Raw genomic sequence first — 25,512 nt, forward strand, 5'->3', positions numbered from 1 at the left:
TAAGTGACAAAAATATGTATCAAAGTTAAAAAATAATAATCAAACAAACAAATGTGCTACAGTGATTATGCTGTAAATGTAATAATTTTACTTTACCTGTAATCTTTGTTCCTTCTTTAGTCTCAAGTGGCACTCCTACACCATACTCATTTTCACCGGTAACTCTGAAATAATAAACACCCCCTTCTTGAAGGTCATTCAGTTTATAAGTCAACCTTGGACAACTATCTGTAATCCTGGTCCAGCCCATTTTAGTTGCCTCGCGGAGATCAACAAGGTAGTTCTTGACTGGAGCACCACCCTCATTCTCAGGAGTATCCCATGAAATAGTTGCAGAGCTCTTGGTGACTTCCTTTACTTCAATGCGGGCTGGTGGGCCTGGAGAATCAAGGACCTTTACACTCAATGTCAGTGTTGCAGTTCCAGCAACATTTTGGAGGGTTACAGTGTATTTCCCTGAGTCATCTCTTGTTGCTTGCTCAATTGTGATAGATGTGTAGTTATCAGTTGTATCAATAGCTGCCCTTACCCTCAGATCAACATCTGGTTTGTTCCACATTACATGTGGGACAGGCTTCCCCTTGAATGGGACTCTAAGGGTAAATGAGCTGCCATCTTTGACAATCAGTGTCTTCCTCATTTCATTACTGATTAAGAAAACTGGCTCATCTTCTCTGTCCTTTGCTATCTGTGGATCAGTTTCAGGGCTTGGCTCACTTGGACCAATCTTGTTAATTGATCTGACTACAAAGATATACTCTTCTCCTGATGTGAGTCCCACCACTGTGAACTCTGTGCTCTTAGTGTTACTGACACCAACTGTCCAGTCCTCATCATTGGTTTTCCTGTATTCCACCATGTATCCTGTAACTGGAGAGCCACCATCAAATAATGGCTTGTTCCAAGACAGTGTTATTGATGTTTTAGAAGAATCAACAATTTTAGGTTTAGCTGGAGGTGATGGTAGGAACAAAGGATCCTCTGCCTTTGTCAATGGACAAGGTACACTTGGTGCACTCAAACCAGCAGCATTCTCAGCAAATACTCTGTATTCATACTCACACCCTTCACGAAGATTGGAAGCTTTTACTCTTAAGTCATAAACAGGCTTTTTGTTGACACGTACCCAACGAAGACCAGATTTCTCACGTTTCTCAATTACATAGCCAGAAATGCTACTGCCTCCATCAGAGACAGGTCTTTCCCAGCAAATTGTCATTGCTTCACTTGTAACACTGGTGACTTCAACATCTGTTGGTGCAGCAGGGACTTTAAATGGATCCATTGCCTTAACAGGATCACTCTCTAGAGCTTCACCTGTTCCATATTTATTAACTCCCCGAACTCTAAATATATACTCATTACCTTTGAGCAGTTTTGTTACTTTACATGTTGTGGCCTTCATGTCTGCATAGACCAGAGTCCAGGCAAGCCGGCTTGTTTCACGTTTCTCAACTATGTAGTGCTGAACTTCAGCACCTCCATTTTCTTGAGGTGGTCCCCAGGCCAATGTACATTTCTCTGCAGTCAAACCAGTTACTTCCAATGGTCCAGATGATGGGCCAGGCCTGTCCAGCACCTTACAGTTTACGGCTAAAGATCTGGTGCCTGCAACATTTTGCAATGTTAGAACATACTGTCCTGAGTCTCGTCTAATAGCATCTCTCACAATTAGAGTTGTACTAGTTAGTGTTGATGAAATCTCAAATCTGGCCTTGGCTTCAATTTCTTTTCCATCCTTTGCCCATGAAATCACAGGAATTGGACGTCCTGATATTTCAGCATCAATTCTCAGTATGTCTCCAGCTTTCACTACAACCAGTTGTCTTAGCTTGTCCTCAATTGTGATGCGTGGTGGATCAACATCATCCTTTACAGTTACAGGTCCTGTACCCTCTGATGGTTCACTGAGTAAGCCAGCTGCATTCTTAGCAATTACACGGAAATCATATCTTTGATCTTCAATTAGACCAGTGATGTCAAAGAATGTTTCTTGAAGATTGGCGAAATTACACTTTAACCACCGACCATCTGGAAGTTCACTGCGTTCAACAATATAACCAGTCACCTTAGCTCCACCATCATACTCAGGTTTTGCCCACGAGAGAGAAACAGATGTTCTTGTGATGTTCATAACTATTGGCTGACCTGGAGGCGCACATGGATCTCGGGCAGAAACAGGATCACATGCCTTTGTGCAAGGTCCAATGCCAGCTATATTTTGAGCATATACTCTATACTGATATAAGAGGCCTTCTTCCAAACCAGTTACTTTGAACTGAGTTTCTGTAATAAGTCCTCTGTTCATCTTTGTCCAGAGAATGCTGCTCTGATCTTTGCATTCTAAGTGATATCCAATGACTGGACTTCCACCATCACTTGATGGTCTGTTCCAGGTAACTAGCATTCCTGATTTAGTGGCATGAGAAACTTGAAGACTGGTTGGAGGGCCTGGAGGTGTGAAAGGGTACTGTGCAACAATTGGGGCAGAGTCAACTGCATGGCTTTTACCATAACGGTTCTCTGCAGCAACACGGAACTGATATTCTGTTCCTTGTGTCAAACGAGTTACTTTGATTGATGTTCTTGCAACTGTTGCTGAAACAATTTGCCATGCTGTAGTGGTTGTATCTCTCTTCTCAACTACATAATTATTAATTTGACAGCCACCATCATAAATTGGAGGGTCCCATGATAGTGAAATAAAATCAGCACTTATTTCCTCGACCTTGATTGCACCTGGTGGACCCGGTTTATCAAGAACAATGACAGATATTTCTGCTGATTTAACACCAATTGAATTGGCTAAAGTAATTTCATATTTTCCAGCATCCTCTCTTGTTGCATCCTTGATGACAATCTTGGATGCTGTCTTTGATGTCAGAACATTAACTCTGGTTGTTTGCTTCAATGAATGACCATCCTTTTTCCATAAAACCTCTGGAGAAGGTCTGCCTCTGAATGGAACATCTATTTTGAGATCATCTCCAGCTTTTACACTGTAGGTATTAAACAGCAAATCAATAATGGGTTCAATAGTAATATCTCTTGCCACAACAGGTGCTCCCAGTGGTTTAGGATCACTCTTTCCTTTGTCATTAAGTGCTGTAATTCTGAAGCTGTATTCCTCTCCCGTTGTAAGTCCTTCAATTGTGGCTTCTAGTGCCTTTACTGTAGCACATACTGTCCATTTATCTGATCCCTTAGTCATCATTTCAACCGTGTAGCCTGTGATTTTGCTGCCACCATCATGATCTGGCTTTTCCCATGCTAGAGTAACAGTGTGGCGAGTTACATCAACAACTGTAATTTTACCAGGTGGTAAGGGTGCTTGAGAAACTTTGATAGCCTCTGTGGTCTCTGCAGGCAAACCAACACCAAGTTCATTCACAGCCAATACACGGAAGTGGTAAAGACCTCCTTCTTGGAGATCATCAACCTTGAATGAATTTCTGACACAGTTGTTTGTCACAGTTGTGTATGCCAGCCTTTTAGATTCACGCTTCTCAACAATGTAATGGGTGATCTTGGCTCCACCATCAATTTGTGGAGGCTCCCATTGTAGCTGAACAGAGTCTCTCTTTACATCCCTAATTTCAAAGTTCACTGGAGCACTTGGAGAGTCAAGGATTTTGGCATTAATAAATGCAGATTTTGTGCCTTTGATGTTTTCAAGGGTCACAACATATTTTCCTGTGTCAAATCGATTAACATTGTCAATAACAAGCACAGTGTAAGAGCCTGCAACTTCAATTTGAGCACGCTCTGGTAAGGTACCATCTGCCTTTGTCCACTTAACCTCTGGCTCGGGCCTTCCCCTTATGGTGACCTTTAAGCGTAGTGTTGCACTGGCACGCACAGTCACACATTTCCTAAGATCTGCATCAAGTTCTATCTCAGGAGCTTCAAGTTTTTCAGCAGCAATTACAGATCCTGGAACATCAACTTGTTCTCCAGCCCCCTCAATATTAATTGCACAAATACGGAAGTTGTATTCTGCATTTTCCTTTAATTTTTTGACTGTGAAGTGAGTTGTTTGCACACCAGTTGGAGGAGTGCACACAGTCCATTCATCTTCACTAACTTCCTTTGCCTCAACAATGTATCCTGAGACTGCTGCACCACCATCATAAATTGGTCTACTCCATGCCAAGGAAACAGTTGTGCTTGAGTGGTCAGTCACTTTAGGATTATTAGGAGGACCAGGAGGATAAGTTGCATCACAAGCTTTGTAATATTCAGATGGTTCACTTGGTGTGCCCACACCAGCAGAATTTTCAGCAGATACTCTGAATTCATAGAAGTGCCCCTCTGTAAGCCCAGTGGCTCTGAATCTCAAGTCATTTAGTCTTTTCTTGTTACACTTTGTCCATCGGATTCCCTCTTTATCACGTTTCTCAAGAACATAACCATCAATTTGTGACCCACCATCATCCTCTGGCCGTTCCCATGTGAGGACTATTGAGTCTCTGGTGATTGCACTTGCTTCTGGAGTTGAAGGTGGTCCAGGTTTGTTGAAAGGATTTTTTGCAAGGACAGGTTCAGATTCAAGTGGTTCACCAATACCATACTTGTTCACTGCCATGACCCTGAATATATACTCATTACCAGGTAAGAGTTTAGTGACTTTGTAACTGATCGCTTGAATTTTTGGTTCCACCACTGTCCAAGACAGTCTGCTAGTTTCCCTTTTTTCAATGATGTAATGAGAAATACCAGCTCCACCATCATGTGATGGGTGGCTCCAATGCAAATAGCATTTTTCTGCTGTGACACCAGTTACTTTCAGAGGGCCATCAGGTGGACCAGGTCTATCAAGAACCTTTACATTAATGGGTACCTGTTTTGTTCCACCAACATTACTGAGACTTAAAAGGAAATGACCACCATCTACTCTGATGCAGTCCTTAACAGTCAAAACTGTTCTTGTGATGGTGGATTTAATCTCCATTCTAGGTGTAGCACTGTCAATTTCCTTTCCATCTTTAAGCCACATAATATCAGGAAGAGGTTTGCCAGCAATATCAGCCTCAATAGTAAAGGATTCACCAGCCTTTACAATGGTAACATCTTTAAATTTTGAATCCATGGAGACAGATGGAGTTTCAATCTCATCCTGAGCAGTAATTGGTCCAGTGCTTTCAGAGGGTGCACTTAAAATACCAGCTGCATTTCTGGCAATTACTCTAAATTCATATCTTTGTTCTTCTTCTAATCCAGTTATTGTAAATTGTGTGTCTATGATATTTGTGAAACTGGCCTTCATCCAGCGACCTTCAGGCAGCTTCTTTCTTTCAATGATGTATCCTGTAATTGCACTGCCACCATCATACTGTGGTTTAGACCACTGAAGAGTTATTAGATTTCTTGTGATAACAATGGCTTCAGGAGTTCCAGGGGGATCACATGGATCACGTGCAACAACACTTTCTGAGACTTTGCTTGATGGACTGATTCCTGCAATATTCTCAGCATACACTCTATATTCATATTCAATTCCTTCCTCCAGACCATTTGTTCTTAATCGAGTGTCAGTGATAAGAAGCTTGTTAAGTTTAGTCCATAAGATGCTGTTCTTTTCTTTACGTTCCAGGTGATACCCAATAACAGGGCTGCCTCCATTATTGCTGGGGGGTTTCCATTCAATTGTCATGTGGTCTTTTGTCACTGATGAAACAAATGGTGCACCAGGAGCTGCAGGCTCAGTGAAAGGATAACTGACCACAACTAGTGCTGAATCTAATGATGTGCTTTTTCCGTATCTGTTCTCAGCAAACACTCTAAACTGATATTCAGAACCAGTCTTCAGCTTTGAGATTTTGATTGTGGTACGAGCAATGGTTGCTGAAACAATCTGCCAGTTAGTAGTGGTTGTATCACGTTTTTCCACTATGTAGTTGTTTATCTGGCAACCTCCTGTGTATACTGGTGGCTCCCAGGAAATGGTAACATAGGTGGCACTTACTTCATCAATTTTGACTGGTCCGACTGGTGGGCCTGGTTTGTCAAGAATGATTATGCCAACTTCCTCTGTGACCGTACCTATATTATTTGTGGCTGTGACTGTATACTTCCCAGAGTCCTCTCTATTTGATTCTTTAATTTTAAGAACTGTTGACATTGTCGTGGTTGAGACATTTAATCTGGTTGTCTCTTTCAGTGCTTGTCCATCTTTCATCCATGCAATCTTTGGAGTTGGACGACCTTTAAATGGTATTTCCACTTTGAGATCTTCACCAGCTTGAACACTGTATGTGTTAAAAACTATTTTGAAGCTTGGTTCAATAGTTACATCCTTGGCAATGACAGGAGCAGCTAATGCCCTTGGGTCACTTTTTCCTTTCTCATTGTAAGCTAAAACTCTGAAGAGGTACTCTTGTCCTGAACTAAGTCCGGTCACTGTACCCTCACATGTTTTGGTGACTGCAGCAACAGTCCATTCCTCTGATCCTTTTGACTGCATTTCAATATAATAACCCAAGATTCTACTACCACCATCATGATCTGGTTTATCCCAGGAAAGTGATGCTGTGGTTTTTGTCACATCAGTCAAAGTTACCTTGCCAACAGAAAGAGGAGGATCTGCTGTCTTCACAGATTCTTCTGTTTCTACAGGCAGACCGATTCCAAATTCATTTTCTGCCATGACTCTGAAATAATAAATACCACCCTCTGCCAGATCACCTACACGGAAGCTGGTCTTGGAGCACTTAGTAGTAATGTTTGTAAATCCCTGTCTATTTGATTCCCTCTTGTCAATGATGTAATTTTTTATCTTTGAACCACCATCAATAAGTGGTGGTTCCCAAACTAGGGTGGCATAATTTCTTGTTATATCTTTCACAACAAGGCTCTGTGGAGCACCTGGTGTATCGAGTACTTTTACTGACACAAATGCTGATTTAGTGCCAGCACTACTTTCCAAAGTTAGAATGTATTTCCCAGCATCATTTCTGTCACATATATCAATTGATAGCTGAGTGTAATCTGGTCCCTTTTCTATTTGGGCTTTATCTGGTAAATCTCCCTCATCCTTGGTCCAGTTTATCTCAGGAATGGGGCGTCCTTTGAATGGTATGTTGATTCTCATAGATCCTCCAGCATGCACAACAATACCTTTTCTCAACTCAGAGTCAAGCTCAATTTCAGGGGCATCCATCTTATCCACTGGTTTGACGGTTCCTTGGATGGCCACTGGCTCACCAACACCTAGTTTATTTAGGGCACATATGTGAACTTTGTATTCTTGGTGTTCAGTGAGTTTAGTAATTGTAAATTTAGTATCATTTAATCCAGAGGGTGGAGTACATGTGGTCCATTCTTCTTCATCAGCTTTACATATCTCAACAACATAGCCCTGGATGTCTAAGCCACCATCATATATTGGTCTACTCCATGCAATTGTGACTGAATTCTTTGTAGTGTCAACAAGGTGTGCATTAGTTGGTGGGCCAGGCTTAAATGTGGGATCACAGGCTTTATAATAAACAGTTGGTGGACTTGGTTGTCCAACTCCAGCAGCATTTTCTGCAGATAACCTGAATTCATATTCATGATCCTCTGTCAAGCCTGTGACTCTGAAGCGCAAGTCTGTGACCCTGCGTTTGTTACATTTTGTCCACCGGACTCCAGCTCTGTCTCTCTTCTCTACGATGTAACCAACAATCTCACTTCCACCATCAGTCTCAGGACGAGTCCAGCATACAGTCATAGAGTCCCGGGATATATTTGTTATTTCTAGGTCTTTAGGTGGCCCAGGTAGAACAAAAGGATTTCTCATAATCACTGGTGCAGATTCAAGTGGTTCTCCATCTCCATACTTGTTGACAGCCATAACACGGAATATATATTCATTTCCTTTTAGAAGCTTAGTAACTTTAAACATTGTTGCTCCACAATCACTTGAAACTACAGTCCAAGCAAGACGACTTGTTTCTCTCTTCTGTATGATATAATGAGAAATGCTACTGCCACCATCATGTCTTGGAGGCAGCCATGACAATGAACACTTCTCACATGTTACACCAGAAATAGTCAAGGGCCCCTCAGGGGGTCCAGGTCTATCTAGCACTCTTACATTGAAGGAAACAGACTTTGTTCCAGCCACATTAGTAAGGTGCAATGTGTACTGTCCTCCATCAATTCGAATGGCATCTTTGACAACAAGAATTGCTTTGAAGTCAGTGTTCTTGATCTCAGCTCTTGCAGAATTTTCTACTTCTACATCGGCCTTAAACCACTGCATTGTTGGAATTGGCTTTCCTAGTACAGATGCTTCCAGAGTGAATGTATCTCCAGCATTCACGGTCAAAATCTGGCTATATTCTGAGGCAACCTCATAGGTTGGTGGTTCAACTTCATCTTTAGCTGTAATTGAGCCAGTGCTCTCAGAGGGCCTACTGACCGATCCAGCTCCATTTCTGGCAATAACTCTGAAATCATATTTGTAGTCTTCTGTCAGGCCTGTAACTGTAAACTCAGTTTCAAGAATGTTTGCAAAACTAGCTTTCATCCAACGGCCCTCTGGCAGGTCCCGTTTCTCCACAACATATCCAGTGACAAGGCTGCCTCCATCATATTCTGGTGGTGTCCATCTAAGTTTCACTGAGTGCCTTGTCACAATCACTGGCACAGGGGTGCCTGGTGGGTCACATGGGTCACGTGCTACACAACCCTCAGAGATTTTGCTGCACTTTCCAATTCCAACTATGTTTTCAGCATAGACTCTGAACTCATATTCAATGCCCTCTTCCAATGGAGATGTTTTAAATCTGGTGTCTTGAATGAGTATTTTATTGATCTTTGTCCAAAGAATACTATTTTTCTCTTTTCTCTCAAGATGATATCCTAGAATAGCACTTCCACCATCTGAGACTGGTTTGTGCCATTCGACTACCATAGACTCTTTTGTGAATGCAGACACAAATGGAGTTCCAGGAGGCCCAGGTTCTTTGAATGGGTACTGGGCAAGAACTGGATCTGAGTCAATGCCATAGCTTTTACCATATCTATTCTCAGCAAAGATCCTAAACTGGTATTCAGCTCCAGTTTTTAAATTACCAACTTTAAGTGTGGTCCTTGCTACTGTGGCAGAAACAACTACCCAGTTTGTCGTGGTGGTGTCTCTCTTTTGGACAATATAATTTGAAATTTGGCAGCCTCCAGTGTATGTTGGTGGGTCCCAAGACAGTGTAATGCTCTCTGCACTCACTTCATCAATCCTGACTGGGCCTGTTGGTGGGCCAGGTTTTTCAAGTATGATTATTTCAACAGTGGCTTCCTTTTGTCCAAGTACATTAGCCACAGCAATGTTATACATACCACCATCTTCTCTTGTTGCATCTTTGATCGTAAGAGTGGTATGATGTGCAGTGTCAGCAACATTTACTCTTGTGGTTTGTTTCAGAGCTGAACCATCTTTGGTCCATGTAATTGTTGGTTTTGGATGACCGGCAATTCGTGCTTCAATTTTCAAATCCTGCCCAACCTGTACATTGTAGGTACTAAGTTTAGTTCTCACTGAGGGCTCAATAGCAAGGTCCTTTGCAACGACAGGATTTGCCAGGAGTCTGGGATCACTCTTTCCTTTGTCATTAACAGCAATGACTCTAAAATGGTACTCCCCACCTTGAGCTAAATTAGTTACAACAGTGTCAAGGGATTTTACTTGAGCACAAAGAGACCATTTATCTTGATCTTTAACTTGCATTTCAACTTCATAATGAGTAATTCTGCTGCCTCCATCATGCTCTGGTTTTTCCCATTTGAGAGAAACACTCTTCCGTGTTACATCCACAACAGAAACTTTACCAGGGGGTTGTGGAACTTCTGAGATTTTCAGTGGTTCTAGAGTCTCTGCAGGCAATCCAATTCCATGTTCGTTTTCAGCAAGAACCCTGAAGAAATAGTTGCTTCCCTCTTGGAGTGGTTCAATTTTCCATGTCATCTTGTTGCAGGTAGCAACAGCTGAGTATACCTTTCTTGTAGTCTCTCGTTTTTCAACAATGTAGTTTTTTATTTTAGCTCCACCATCCAACAAAGGTGGCTCCCAGGTAAGAGTGACTGAATTCTTTGTTATTTCCTTCACACGGAAGTTTGCAGGTGCATCAGGAGTATCTAATACTCTGACACTAATAAATGCAGTTTTTGTTCCACTGGCATTTTCCAGAGTTAAAGTGTATTTTCCACTGTCAAATCTATTAACATTTTCAATTACGAGTGAAGTGAAACTGCTTGTAATATCAATCTGAGCTGCTTCATTGATTTCACCTTCAGCCTTTCCCCACTTTATTTCAGGAGTTGGTCGACCACGAATAGGAACAAACAATCTGAGAGAGCCTCCAGCCCTGACAGTGATCATCTTTCTCAGGTCAGCATCAAGATCAATATCTGGTGCTTCAAGTTTATCCTCTATGATAATGGATCCAGGGATATCAGCAGTTTCTCCTACTCCAACCTTATTTATGGCACATATTCTGAATTTGTACTCATGCTTTTCAAGCAGTTTTTTCACCTCAAATCTTGTCTCTATTATTCCTGAGGGTGGTGTACACATCATCCATTCATCGTTAGTGACTTCACAGGCCTCAACAATGTAACTTTGAATCTCACAACCACCATCATAAATTGGCTTGCCCCAATGCAGGAAAACAGATGCTCTTGAGACATCAATTACCTTGGGGTTGTTTGGTGGACCGGGCCTGAAAACTGGATCCACTGCCTTGAAGTACACAGTGGGTGGACTTGGTTTACCAACCCCAGCTGCGTTCTCAGCAGACACACGGAATTCATAACTTCGGTTTTCAAGAAGACCTGTTACTCTAAAGCGTAGTTCACTCACTACACGTTTGTTGCATCTTGTCCACCTGACACCTTCTTTGTCTCTCTTTTCAACTATATATCCTGTAATTGCGTTACCACCATCATTAGTGGGTCTTTCCCATGTGACAACCATGGAATCCTTTGTTATATTTGACACTTCAACATTACTTGGTGAATCAGGTGAGACAAATGGATTTGCCGCAATCACTGGATCAGATTCCAAAGGCTCACCAATACCATATTTATTTACAGGTATCACTCTGAAAATATACTCATTTCCAGGAAGGAGTTTTGTAATTTTAAGATTGAGGGTTTGTACCTTAGATTCCACAACAGTCCAAACTAAACGGCTGGTCTCTCGTCTTTCCACAACGTAATGAGACACCTCCGCACCTCCATCATGCAATGGAGTTTTCCAGGCAATGCAGCACTTTTCACTGGTAACCCCATAGATTGAAATTGGGCCATCTGGAGGCCCAGGTCTGTCCAGAACCTTGACATTGACAATTACAGATTTCTCTCCACCAACATTTTTCAGTAGCAAGGTATACTGGCCTCCATCAACACGGATAGCCTCCTTCACACTAAGAGTAGTTGTGAAGTCAGTATTCTTGATCTCAAGTCTTGCAGTATTTGTAAGTTCTTCACCAGCTTTTATCCAATGAACTGAAGGAATAGGTTTGCCAAGTATCCCTGCATCTACTTTAAATGATTCACCAGCATTAACAACAATAGTTTGAGAATATTTGGCATCCAAGTCAATTTTGGGTGGATCAACTTCATCCTTTGCTGTGATTGCACCAGTGCTGTCTGATGGAGTACTAGACACACCTGCAGCATTTCTTGCAATGACACGGAACTCATATTGCTGCTCCTCTACTAAGCCACTGATGACAAATTCTGTCTCAATGATATTAGTGAAAGAGGCTTTCATCCAGCGGCCATTAGGCAATTCTTTCTTCTCAATGACATATCCAGTGATCTTGCAGCCACCGTCAAATTGTGGTGCTGTCCACCTGAGTGTTACAGAGCTTCTTGTGACAATCACTGCCTCAGGTTTGCCTGGAGGATCACATGGATCTCTAGCCACCTGGATTTCTGATACTTTGCTTGCTTTACTTAGCCCAACTATATTTTCAGCATAAACTCTAAATTCATATTCAATGCCTTCTTCAAGGCCACCTATCTTGAATCTTGTGTCTGGAATGATCGTTTTGTTTTGTTTCACCCACAGCAAGCTGTTTCTTTCCTTACTCTCAATATGATATCCCAAAATCTTGCTTCCTCCATCACTACTGGGTTTGTTCCACACAATAACCATGCTTTCTTTAGTAGCAGACTGAACAGTAGGAGTTCCTGGTGGATTGGGAATCTCAAAGGGATACTGTGCAACAACAGGTGCAGACAGAAGAAGTGAACTCTTTCCATATCTATTTTCAGCAGCAATTCTAAATTGATATTCACAGCCAGTCTTTAATCTTGCAGCTTTAGTTGTTGTTCTTGCAACTGTTGCAGAAACAATCTGCCAGTTTGTGGTGGATGTGTCTCGCTTTTCAACAATGTAGTTATTAATGCTACAGCCTCCTTCATATTCTGGAGGCTGCCATGATAATGTAACACTGTCTGCAGTTACCTCATCAATTTTGATTGGGCCAGTTGGTGGTCCAGGTTTATCAAGTACAATAACACTGATGTCTGCTGTAGCTTCACCAGCTGAGTTTGTCAGTTTAATAGTATATTTGCCCACATCATCCCGTGTTGCCTCTTTTATCACAAGGTAAAGGTGTCTCTCTGCTACTTCAGCATTTACTCTTGTTGTTTCTTTCAAAGCAATACCATCTTTTTGCCAGGTAACTGCTGCCTTGGGCTGAGCAACATATGGCACATCAATTTTCAGATCATCACCTGCCAGAACACTGTATGTGCTGAATACAAGTTTGAAGGCAGGAGCAATAACAACATCCATAGCAACCACAGGGACATTAAGTGAACGTGGATCACTGGTTCCCTTTTCATTGGTTGCTGAAATACGGAAGGAGTATTCTTCACCTTGTATTAAGCCAACAACAACTGCCTCTGTTACTTTAACAGTCATTACTTGGGTCCATTTTTCACTGTTTTTCCATTGCATTTCAACATTATAACCAGTTATTCTGCTTCCTCCATCATGGTCCGGCTTCTCCCAAGAAAGTGTTACACTGTTGCCAGTTACTTGTTTTAGAGTCACTTTTCCAGGAGGAAGAGGCTTCTCAGAGATTTTTATAGCTTCTGTAGTCTCTACTGGAAGACCAACACCATACTCATTTTCAGCCAAAATTCTGAAGCAGTACAAGCTTCCTTCTTTTAAGTCTCCAATTCTCCAACTTGTTTTGGGACAAGAGGCATTAACAATGGAATATGCTTTTCTTGTAGATTCACGTTTTTCAACAATATAATGCCTGATTCTTGATCCACCATCAATGATTGGAGGATCCCAGATGAGTGAAACAGAATCTTTTGTTATTTCTTTGATTGTAAGGTTTTGTGGTGCACCAGGAGTGTCAAGAACTCTGACATTAACAAATGCTGTTTTAGCTCCTGAACTGTTTTCCACTGTTAGCATGTACTTTCCACCATCAAATCTGTTTACATTCTCAATCAGCAGTGTGGTGAAGGATGATGTAATATCAATGGATGCTCTATCAAGGGGTTCACCATTCTCCCTTGACCATCTGACTTCTGGAGCAGGTCTTCCTTTAATTGGCACAAATAATCTTAAGGTACTGCATGCTCTGATGTTCACTACTTTGCGGAGGTCTGAGTCAAGCTCAATTTCAGGTGGAAGGAATCTGTCTTCTGCTTTAGGTGAACCAGGCACAGAAGCTGGTTCTCCAACACCTTCACAGTTAAGAGCTGAAATGTTGATCTTATATTCTTGGTTTTCAATAAGGTTGGTTATGGTGAATGATGTTGCTGTTAGACCTGCCTTTGGAGTGACAATTGTCCATTCATCTTCCTCTGGCAGGCATGTTTCAACAATATAACCTGTGATATCCGAGCCACCATCATAAACTGGTTTATTCCAAGCAAGAGTAATGGACGACTTAGTTGTATCCAAAACCCTTGGATTTCCAGGGGGTCCGGGTTGGAATATTGTGTCACATGCTTTGTAAAATGGACTTGAAGGGCTTGGTGCACTTAAGCCAGCAGCGTTTTCAGCTAGGATTCTGTATTCATACTCATGTCCAGGTGTTAGTCCTGACACTTTGAAGCGCAGATCAGTAACAGTCCTTTTATTGCATTTCACCCAACGAAGACCAGTTTTATCTCTCCTCTCAATGATATAGGTATTTATACTACTTCCGCCATTATATTCCGGATGTCCCCAACAAACCACCATTGAATCTTTTGTGATAGCAGTTACTTCTGGTGCTTGTGGAGGATCAGAAGGCACATATGGGTTAGTGGCAACAGCAGGATCAGATTCAAGAGGTTCTCCAACTCCATACTTGTTAACTGCCATGACTCTGAAGATATATTCATTTCCTTTCAGCAATTTGGTAACCTTATAGCGGTTAACTTGTAAATCTGTGGCTACATTTGTCCATGTAAGTCTACTTGTTTCACGTCTTTGAATGATGTAATATTCAATCTTTCCTCCTCCATCATGAAGTGGTGGCAGCCATGTCAGAATACATTTCTCTGTTGTCATGTCTGTGACATGCAGTGGTCCCTCGGGTGGGCCAGGTCTGTCAAGAACTTTAACGTTGAAGACAAATTTGGCAAATCCTCCCGGATTGCTAGCAGTTAGAGTGTATGCACCACCATCTCTACGTAAAGAATCTTTGTTAATCAAGCAAGTATAGAAATCTGATGTTTTGATCTCTAGTTTTCCAGTGTCTTCAAGTTCCTTGCCATCTTTAGTCCAAACCAAGACTGGAATTGGGCGACCTGTAACATGTGCATCTAGATTGAAGACATCACCTGCTTTCACTACCACAACACTACTGAAACTTGCATCAGCATCAATCTTCGGTTCTTCAATGTCATCTCTGCAGACAATGACCTCTGAAGGTTTAGATGGTTTACTAACAGCTCCAGCTGAGTTCCTTGCTAATACACGGAATTCATAAGAAGCATCTTCTGTGAGACCACTCACAGTAAAATTTGTTTCATGAATGTTGCTGAAGTTGGCTTTGAGCCAGCGACCATTAGGAAGCTCTTTTTTCTCGACTATATAGCCAGTTATTGAGAAACCACCATCACCCTCTGGCTTTGTCCACTGAAGAGTAACTTCATGTCTCGTTATGTTAAGTGCCACTGGTTGACTTGGGGGGTCTATGGGATCAAGTGCATATGTCATCTCAGATGGCTTGCTGGCTTTGCTTAGACCAGCCAGATTTTCTGCAATAACACGGAATTCATATGCAATGCCATCCATCAGACCTGGTGATTTAAATATATTGCCAACGACTAGAGCTTTGCTAATCCTCTGCCAGAGTATGCTGTTTTTCTCTTTCCTCTCAATGTGGTATCCTAAAATTGGGCTACCTCCATCTGAAGAGGGTTCATTCCAGCTGATTGTCATTGAATCCTTGGTGAAGGCAACTATTTGTGGAATTCCTGGCTGTCCTGGTACATCAAATGGATAAGCAGCCACCACCGGTTCTGATGTTATGTAGGGTCCAACACCATATCTGTTCTGAGCTTTAACACGTAATTGATATTCAATACCAGTTGTAAGGCGTGCAGCTTTGAATGTTGTGCGGATAACAGTTGCTGCCAATTCCACCCAGGATGTGCCAGTGGTCTCACGCATCTCAACAATGTAGTTACTAATAGGAACTCCTCCATCATTTTCTGGTGCTTCCCATGATATTAGAACATAATCACAAGAAACTTCATCCAATTTTATTGGTCCAGTTGGAGGTCCTGGAATATCATGTACTTGAACAGTGATGGTTTCAGTCACTGTTCCTAAGATGTTCTTTCCAGTCATGGAATACTGTCCTCCATCTTTTCTCTTAATTTCATTAATGTTGAGAATAGTAGAAGTTGTAGTATTTTCAACGTTTATTCTCTGTGTTTGTTTAAGTTCCTGATCTTCTTTCTTCCATACAACAAGTGGTCTTGGACGACCCAGAACAGGGATCTCAACTTTTAGATTATCACCTGCTTTAGCTACCACTATCTTCTGATATATACCTCTGAGGTCAAATCCTGGAGGTGTGGTCTGCTCCTTAATTACAACTGGTCGACTTTCACGAGGTTCACTCCTGCCTGACATGTTTACAGCAAAGATCCGGAACACATATTCTGCATTTTCCAACAAATCTGTTGCAGTGTAGTCCAAAGCTTTTATTGTTGTCACATGGGTCCACTGATCAGAATCTTTCAGTTGAGCCTCTATCACATAACCAGTAATTCGACTACCACCATCATATTTTGGTTTTGTCCATGCAAGAGTTGCTGTGTCTTTGGATACATCTGAAACAATCAGATTATCTGGTGCAGAAGGAGCCTGAGAAGCTCTTATCGGTTCAGGTGTCTCTGCTGGTTCACCAATACCCCTTTCATTCTCAGCTAAAACTCTGAAGTAATATTCAGCACCCTCTTCCAAGTCTGGAATCTTGTACGAGCATTTCTGCCAGTTTGCAGTGATGGTTGAGTAAGCCTTTCGTGTTGCCTCCCGCTTCTCAATAATATAATTTGTGATCTTTGAACCCCCATCAATAATTGGAATCTCCCATTGTAAAGTAATGCTATGCTTTGTGATTTCCCTTGGTTTCAAATTCACTGGAGGTCCTGGGGTGTCCACAACACGAACATTGACAAATCCAGTCTTCTTTCCAGCAACATTTTCTAATGTTAGGACATATTTCCCAGCATCATATCTTGTACACTCAGGGATGACTACTAGAGTGTATGATTCAGTAGTGTCAATGTGAGCACGGCCTTTAAGAGGTACATCTTCTTTATACCATGTTACTTCTGGAGCTGGCCGGCCCTTGATTGGCACAAATATGCGAATTGAAGCACCTGATTTCACAACAAGTGTTCTTCTCAGCTCTGCATCAAGTTCAAAGTCAGGAATATCCTCTCGATCCACCAGTTCAACAACTTGCTCAACTTCAGAGGGTTCACCAAGACCTTCTGAGTTCTGTGCTCTGACTCGGAAGTGATATCTTCCTCCTGATTGTAGATTTGAAACTACAAATTCTGTTATTCTCAAGGGAGTAGTTGTGTCTTGAACCCAGTCATCATCTCCTTCCTTTTTATGTTCAACAAAGTATCCTGTCACATCAAGACCACCATCATAGAAGGGTCTACCCCAGTTAAATGTTGCAGTTGTTTTGGTTGTGTCAGTAATTCGTGGGTTGGATGGAGGCCCTGGTGGATCTGAAAAAAAAAAAAAATGATAATGATAAATAATCAAAATTCTTTGGGACAAAAACTGACAAGAACAACAAATCTGGAAATATGTAAAAATAAATAAATAAATAAATAAAATAAAATAAAACAAACAAACAAAAAACAATAACAAACAAAAAAAAACAATATTATATATAAAAAAAAACAATATATATATATATATATATATATACTTACATGCAATATCCTTTGTCATTACAGGTTGTGATGGCTCACTGGGCTCGCCAAAACCAGCCTTATTCTCTGCAGTGACGCGGAATTCATATTCAATTCCTTCTGACAGGCCTGATACTTTATAACGTAGATCAGAAATGGACTTCTTAGAAGCTCTGACCCATCTCATTCCTCTTCTCTCTTTTCTCTCAACACTATAGCCTCTAATGTCACTTCCTCCATCTACAGTTGGTCTCTTCCAAGAAATTGTTACAGCATTTCTACTGACATTATCAATTTCTGGTTTTGATGGTGGCCCAGGAGGTCCTGCAAAAAAAGTGAACAAATAAAAAAATAAATAAAATGAATACACGTTTTAATATTATATTAGTTAATGGATGCAATTAATCTTTTCAGTTTAAAGCAATTAATGCAGCATCCATTTTTTTCTGCCATCCTTTGGCTACGCTACAGTATATGATCACGCCATCATACATTATATATATATATATATATATATATATATACACATATATATATATATATGAACATACATATCAGAGGTTGCGCTAGACTTTAACATTGTCCATCATTTTGACGGACAGGGTCGTAAAAATTCCATCATAATCTATTGTTAGCCGTCATTTTCATTTTCATATTTTAATTATAATAACACATTTAATTGCTTTTATTTTTATTCACATTTTCATTTTTAATTATGAACCTATAGGACAATATAGGCTTATCCATTTATTTTGAAGAACAGATTAAAGGTGCCCTAGAATTAAAAATTGAATTTATCTTGGCATAGTTAAATAACAAGAGTTCAGTACATGGAAATGACATACAGTGAGTCTCAAACTCCATTGTTTCCTCCTTCTTATATAAATCTTATTTGTTTAAAAGACCTCCGAAGAACAGGCGAATCTCAACATAACACCGACTGTTACATAATCATCATTAATCATTAATATGTACGCCCCCAATATTTGCATATGCCAGCCCATGTTCAAGGAATTACACAAGGGCAGCCAGTATTAACGTCTGCACAGCTGAATCATCAGACTAGGTAAGCAAGCTAGAACAATAGTGAAAAATGGCAGATGAAGCAATAATAACTGACATGATCCATGATAACATGACATTTTTAGTGATATTTGTAAACTGTCTTTCTAAATGTTTCATTAGCATATTGCTAATGTACTGTTAAATGTGGTTAAAGTTACCATCATTTCTTACTGTATTCACGGAGACAAGAGCCGTCGTTATTTTCATTATTAAACACTTGCAGTCTGTATAATTCATAAACACAACTTCATTCTTTATAAATCTCTCCAACAGTGTAGCATTAGCCGTTAGCCACGGAGCACAGCCTCAAATTCATTCAGAATCAAATGTAAACATCCAAATAAATACAATACTCACATAATCAGACACATGCATGCAGTATGCATGACGAACACTTTGTAAAGATCCATTTTGACGGTTATATTAGTTGTGTAAACTTGTTTAAGGCAAGCGCGAGCTCCGGAGGCGGAGAGCGTGAGCAATTAAAGGGGCCGCAACCTGAATTGGTGCATTTCTAATTATGCCCCAAAATAGGCAGTTAAAAAAATTAATAAAAAAAAAATCTATGGGGTATTTTGAGCTGAAGCTTAACAGACACATTCAGGGGACACCTTAGACTTATATTACATCTTGTAAAAAAATGTTCGATGGCACCTTTAACAGATTAGACTGCATAACTTTTACTTTAACATGAAATTTCTCTGTACTGTACTATAGGCTACATGTTGTAGCCATTAAAGAAAACGTAGTTTCATATTTATGTTTAAATAGTCCTATGTTATGTTTTAAATTCATCTATTTGATTATGAAAAGTGAAGAGCATAAGTAAGATGCATCATAAGATGCGCAATATATCGGGAGACATGGAGTGTGTCAGACATGATTTTGACCACTTCATTAAGTTTTGTTTTGTAGAAAACCTTTCTTTAAAGTGAATTTCGTTTTGTAAAAATTATATCTTAATTTTAATCAATGTTTCATTAACCAACTGCCTGGATGTAATAAATAAGAAGCAAATATAGCAGACAGTATAATCATGACATGGAGACGCAGGCACGATCACTTGCGCTTTAAATATCTACTTTAACGAAAATTAAATAATTTTTGATATGGATCAAAGTCTCAGATTTCAAATTCTGTCCATTTCATTAAGAAATTCAAGCAATAAATACAGTTTTGGCGCTCTTTAATGTGGCGTGATAGATCGTTGTAGCTTCTGGGAACTCGCCTGTGCGTTATCAAACGCATAGCAAAAGATTCGTGCCAGTTTCATTTTTGTTCTGGATCCAGTGTTCTGCTGCTACATTGGAGCGCACTCACCACCAATTGGACAGGGGTGGGAATTACAGTTACAATTTACAATAGATCATCCTCAGTGTAATCTGTCAACGGTGACGGACGGCCTTCAGATTTTTCCATCATTGATAAAAAAATTCCGTCAGTGACGGACAATTTTCGGTTAACGCGACCTCTGATACATATATATATATATATATATATATATATATATATATATATATATATATATATATATATATATATACATATTTATACATGATACGCTATCATACATTATATATATTTATATATGACTGCAACAATAGACTGAAACAAAATAAATGCAGTAAAATATGAAATTGGGCTTACCATAACTGTCAACCATTTTAACTGGTCCAGACTGTGTTGCATCCCCAGTGCCATACTGATTGACTGCTAAAACACGGAATATGTATTCATTTCCCTTTATCAGCTTGCTGGCAACATAGCGGCAATCCATAACATTTTCAGCAAGTTTTGTCCAGAGTAGGCGACTGGTTTCTCTCTTTTCTAATGTATATGATTTGATACTGCAGCCACCATCTTCTTCTGGTGGCAACCATGTCAATGTGCATTTTTCAGCAGAGACACTGCTGGCTTCAATAGGACCTGGAGGTCCAGGCACATCCAGGATTTTCACTTTAACTTTTTCTTCTTTGATACCAAATGGATTGCTTGCGCTAATGGTGTACTCTCCAGTGTTCTTTCGGCTGGCATACTTGATAGACAAAGTTGAAGATGTGGGAGTGCTTGTGATTTGGACAATATCTGAGGACTTGAACTCTCTTCCACCCTTAGACCACACAGCTGTAGGAGGTGGTTTGCCAAGAATGCTTGATGCTGTGATGACAATTGTTTCTCCAGCCCTCACAGTCACTCCATCCTTCATTTCAGGGTCAATTGTAATAGTTGGCGGTTCTGTAAAGTTAGGTATTGATTATAAACATTGTTATGTTTATAGAGGGTTTTATAGAGGGTTTGGTTAAGCAAATTCATTAAAACCTGACAATATAACTTACCATATTCATCTTTGCAGACAAGAGGCTCAGTTGTCTCTGAGGGAGCACTGATAGCTCCAGCTGCATTTTTAGCTCTTATTCTGAATTCACAAGTACAGCCTTCCTGTAGGTCTGTTACAGTGTATGCACAGCTTTGGACATTCACATGGTTAGCCTTCATCCATGTCTTTCCAGGATGCTCTAATTTTTCAACAATATAGCCGGTCAGTTTGTGGCCACCGTCATACTTGGGTGCAGTCCAAATAAGTGTTACACTGTTTCTTGTGACATTGATCACATCAGGTTTGCCAGGTGGATCTATAGAAAGAGACAATAATAAAAACAACAAAATTCATTTTGTGCTCTTTTCCTGATGAACAGCATAAAGAGGTCAGCATAAACAGAAAGAGAGTACACTTATACTCACCAATAGGATCAAGAGCAACAAGAGATTCAGTTGTTTTGCTTGGCTTTCCGAGTCCAGCCACATTCATAGCTATGACCCTAAATTCATATTCCAGGCCTTCAACCAAACCGGTCACTCTGCATTCTTTCACTCTTAAAGGTGTCTTGTTGGCTCTCTTCCACATTAAACTATTTCTATCTTTGAATTCCATGTAATATCCTATAAGCAATATTAGAAGTAAAAGTTTACTTTAGATATGACTAAATAAATAAATAAATGTAGTTAAGAAATGTTTTACCTGTGATGGGAGAGCCTCCAGTATCTTTTGGATCAGACCATGTTAGTATAGCAGACTCATGACGAATGCTCACAACTTCAGGTGGTGCTGAAGCCCCTGGTGCATCTGGTGTGGGGAAAAGTGTGTAATTGATGTAAAGAAATATTTTTAAATATCCAGCATATTTCATATTTCAAATAAAACATATTTGGGCTTTCCTGGTAAATACTTACTGAATGGATGTTTAGCCAACACTGGATCAGATCTGAGGAACTCTCCAACTCCATATTTATTTTCAGCACAAACTCTGAAGATATATTCTGTTCCGTCATGAAGTCTTGTAACTCTCATAGAGTTCTTCTGAATCGCAGAAGCAACTGTGACCCATTTGTTAGCAGTAGAATGCCTCTTTTCCAAAATATAGTTGCTAACTTCTGATCCACCATCATCTTTGGGTGGGCCCCATTCTACAGTAATCGCTTCTGCTGTGATTTCATCAAATTTGATAGGACCGGTGCAGATTCCAGGCTTTCCAACAACTTTAATGTCAATAGCTGATTCCTCTGTTCCAGCACTGTTTCTCAAAATGATAGTGAATTTGCCAGCATCACCTCTATGGCAATCACGAATCAGCAAGACCGTGTTTGTTGCAGTTGATTCAACTGAGATTCTGCCACTATCTGATAAAGTAACATCACCCTTTTTCCATGTGACTGCTGGAGCAGGTATACCTATAATAGGGATATTAAGACGAACAGTGCTTCCTTCCTTTGCCACGTAGCAAGAGTCTGGCAAGCCTTTAAGGTTACAGTGTGGAAGCACTGTAAAGAGAGAGAGAAAAGAAAAAAATTAATGGATGTGATTACATAACCAGTAAGACACAAATGTAACTATTAGGTACACCAGGGGTTTTCAAAGTGTGGGAAGAGCACTTCAGCGGAGGTGCAGAGTAGGACTGGGTGCAAAGCACTTGGGTCTGATGTTTCGGTTTCTGTTTTTACGAAATGAACATGCATGAATGAGAAAATAAAGTGCTGGACATGTTTGATGTCAAAAACAGTTATTAAGCACAATAAGCCACAAAAAAGATCTCTATGTGTTACTCACGTAGAGGATACCTGAAGCGCATACACAGAAAGACGCCTCTCACATTCAGTTCTCTTTAGGGGCGAATCGCACTTGAACGGTCACACACACAGATTTATTTCAAAATATTTGTCTTGGCGAGTATTCTGGTAAAAAGTCAGTTTCTTAACTGAACAAATATTTGAGGCAAATATCTGATGTGTAACATTATATTAGATCCATGCATTCAGTCTTAAATTGACAGCAGCCTAAAAGACTGCTGTTGTTTTTATCATTCATGTTAATCAAATAATAAAAAGCAAAGAGGGAATCCCTCACTGTCCTTGACTGAATAACTTTTGAAGCTTTAATAATAATCAATTTATTTGTAATTAATAAACTAAAGACTATGCAGTGAATATTTAACATACCTGATAAGTTATTAAAAGCACAATAAACCATGCAAGAAAACTGAATTCAGCACCCACACGCTGACGGGCAACCCTCCATGCACACACCCCCAAAGTGCTTTGACAGAAAGCGTCAAGCACTCAATTCAGTTTTATTACATGCCCATTGTACCTGAACAAATACACACACTTGTATATTTGATTACTTTTTTTAAATTTAATTTCTGCAGTATTTCTTACTAGGCCTACCTGAAAAAAAAAAAAAAAAAAATCTGTTTATTTGTCATTTCTCTTAATTTGTATATTTTTTTATTTTATTACTGATGGGTTACGTATTTAATTAAATAATAGTTTTTACTTATATCAGGCTAGATTTGTTGTGGTATTAAAATGGGGATGGGGGTGGGGGTGTGGGGCACCATTATGCATGCTGTGTCAGAAGGCCCACTGTCTTTGGCTTTGGAAACCCCTGAAGTAGATTATATGAATACCTATTTGATCTTTAGCCAAGACAGTGAGCTCAGTTGGTGGTCCTTCAGCTGCTTCATTAATGGCCTTGACTCTGAACAAGTACTCCTTTCCTTCTACAAGATCACTTATTGTGTACTGGGTGAGCTTAGACTTCATTACAAGCTTCCATTTGTCTTCCCCTTCACTGATCTCTAGAGCATATGCAACAACATGGCTTCCACCATCACTGATTGGCTTCTTCCACCCAAGAGTGCAAGAACTCTTGGTGATCTCTGAAGGTTTAAAATCTGTAACTGGTCCAGGTTGCTCTGCAATAGATATCAATATTAGAATTTGGTATAATTAACAGATTAAAGTATTTAAACTTTAAACTAACTTGCAACATTATCAAAGAAGTCTCACCTGAGGCTTTGACTGGTCCAGCTGTCTCACAACCCTCACCAATGCCATATATATTTTCAGCTAGGACTCTGAAGCAGTAAGATTTACCAGCTTCGAGATTAGTAATCCTGAAAGATGTCTTAGAACACTCAGGAGCAACACAGGTCCATGCCTTTCTCTCAGCCAGACGTTTTTCAACAACATAGCTCTTGACTGGACTACCACCATCAATTAACGGAGCATCCCAAGTAATGGATACATGGTCCTTTGAGGTCTCCTTAACAATCAGATTGACTGGGGGTCCAGGTGTGTCTGTGTACATTTACAGACTGTAGTTAGATGCAGTAAATAATAAACCTCAAATAGCAAATTGTGAATGGGAAAAAACTTACCTAGTACTTTGACAACAATGGTATATGACTTGGTACCACTGCTGTTTTCTAGAGTTAGGACATATTTGCCGGCATCATATCTGTTGATATCCTCACAATAAACGAAGGTATCCCATTCAGTTGTCTTGATCATAAGACCTTGTCTCTCTTTCAAGTTTGCATTGACCTTAGTCCATGTTGCCTTTGGAGCAGGACGTCCTCTCAGAGGTACATAAATTCTCATTGTGACTCCAGCACGTAAAACTAGTGCTTTTCTGAGATCTGCATCAAGTTCAGCCTCAGGGGCAACTAAGAGAAAATTAAAATTAGAATAATATCAGAAATGTACAGATATTGACAACCTAAAAATCTAGTTATGAGATATACTTACTCAAGATGTCCTTTGCCATATGTTTTCCAGGAACTTCACTTGGCTCTCCAAATCCAATCTTGTTTACAGCAGTAACACGGAACTGGTACTCCGTGTTATCCAAAAGACCAGTAACATTAAATTTTGTTGCCTGGAGATTCTTTGGCACATTACACTTCAGCCAGTCTTCTGCATCTGCTCTCTTGAACTCAACAAGATAGCCCAGAATTTCACATCCACCATCATATGCTGGCTTGGTCCAGGACAAACTGATTGAACTGTGTGTAGAGTCAACAACCTTTGGAAAAGCAGGGGGTCCAGGAGGATCTATGATAAAACCACAGAAACACATGGACTTAAATGCATGAACTATAAAAGGTCTTTTTTTGCCAACTTAATTCTTCATTTTCATCAAATACAGTATTGTTAGTACTTACACACTGGGTCCACTGCAGTAGCACCAACTGATGGATCACTTGGTTTGCCAAGACCAGCTTTATTGAGTGCAATGACTCTGAATTCATACTCCGATCCCTCTGTAAGGCCTCCAGCTTTAATTGTCCTGTCAATAACTGGTCTTCTATTCACTTTAGCCCAATTGAGGTCTTGAGTTTCACGTTTCTCGACCAAGTATCCAAGAATGGTGGCCTTGCCATCATCAGCAGGGGCCTTCCAACTAACAGTCATGTGATCTCTGGTGATATTGGTAATAACAGGAGGTTCACACGGTCCTGGGACATCTGAGTTTGGAAATTTAAAAAAAAGAAAAGAAAAAAGATTTAGGTTACATTTGTTTAATCACATTTTTTAAAACAATATGCATTTTATATTATACAAAATTATATACTATATTTACATGAATATTAGAGATCAACCGATAACTGGTTTGGCATTTTTTAATGATATTTAGGTTTTTCTAATGGGTCTACCAATAAATGGTCAAATCTGTCGGGTCTTTAAAGAATAGCACCCAAAAACACCATTATGCTACAT

At 40.0% G+C, this 25,512-nt stretch overlaps 1 protein-coding gene across 31 annotated transcripts in view; it reads right to left on the reverse strand.

Annotated features, from left to right (window-relative positions):
- The window catches only part of ttn.2 (titin, tandem duplicate 2), a 163,720-nt gene that overhangs the window by 25,620 nt on the left and 112,588 nt on the right, over positions 1–25,512 (reverse strand). For all 31 annotated transcript variants that reach the window (XM_048194420.1, XM_048194404.1, XM_048194401.1 and 28 more), the window contains 12 exons: positions 24,957–25,259; positions 24,541–24,846; positions 24,171–24,458; positions 23,800–24,090; positions 23,418–23,705; positions 21,685–22,272; positions 21,473–21,577; positions 21,196–21,393; positions 20,790–21,086; positions 20,101–20,688; positions 17,410–17,712; positions 97–17,199 (listed from right to left, as the gene is read on the reverse strand). In XM_048194420.1, coding sequence (XP_048050377.1) covers positions 97–17,199; positions 17,410–17,712; positions 20,101–20,688; positions 20,790–21,086; positions 21,196–21,393; positions 21,473–21,577; positions 21,685–22,272; positions 23,418–23,705; positions 23,800–24,090; positions 24,171–24,458; positions 24,541–24,846; positions 24,957–25,259 — 20,658 coding nt within the window. The remainder of the gene's footprint in view (positions 1–96; positions 17,200–17,409; positions 17,713–20,100; positions 20,689–20,789; positions 21,087–21,195; positions 21,394–21,472; positions 21,578–21,684; positions 22,273–23,417; positions 23,706–23,799; positions 24,091–24,170; positions 24,459–24,540; positions 24,847–24,956; positions 25,260–25,512) is intronic.

Source organism: Megalobrama amblycephala, linkage group LG6 (assembly GCF_018812025.1).
Source record: "Megalobrama amblycephala isolate DHTTF-2021 linkage group LG6, ASM1881202v1, whole genome shotgun sequence".
NCBI classification, from domain to species: Eukaryota; Metazoa; Chordata; class Actinopteri; order Cypriniformes; family Xenocyprididae; genus Megalobrama; species Megalobrama amblycephala.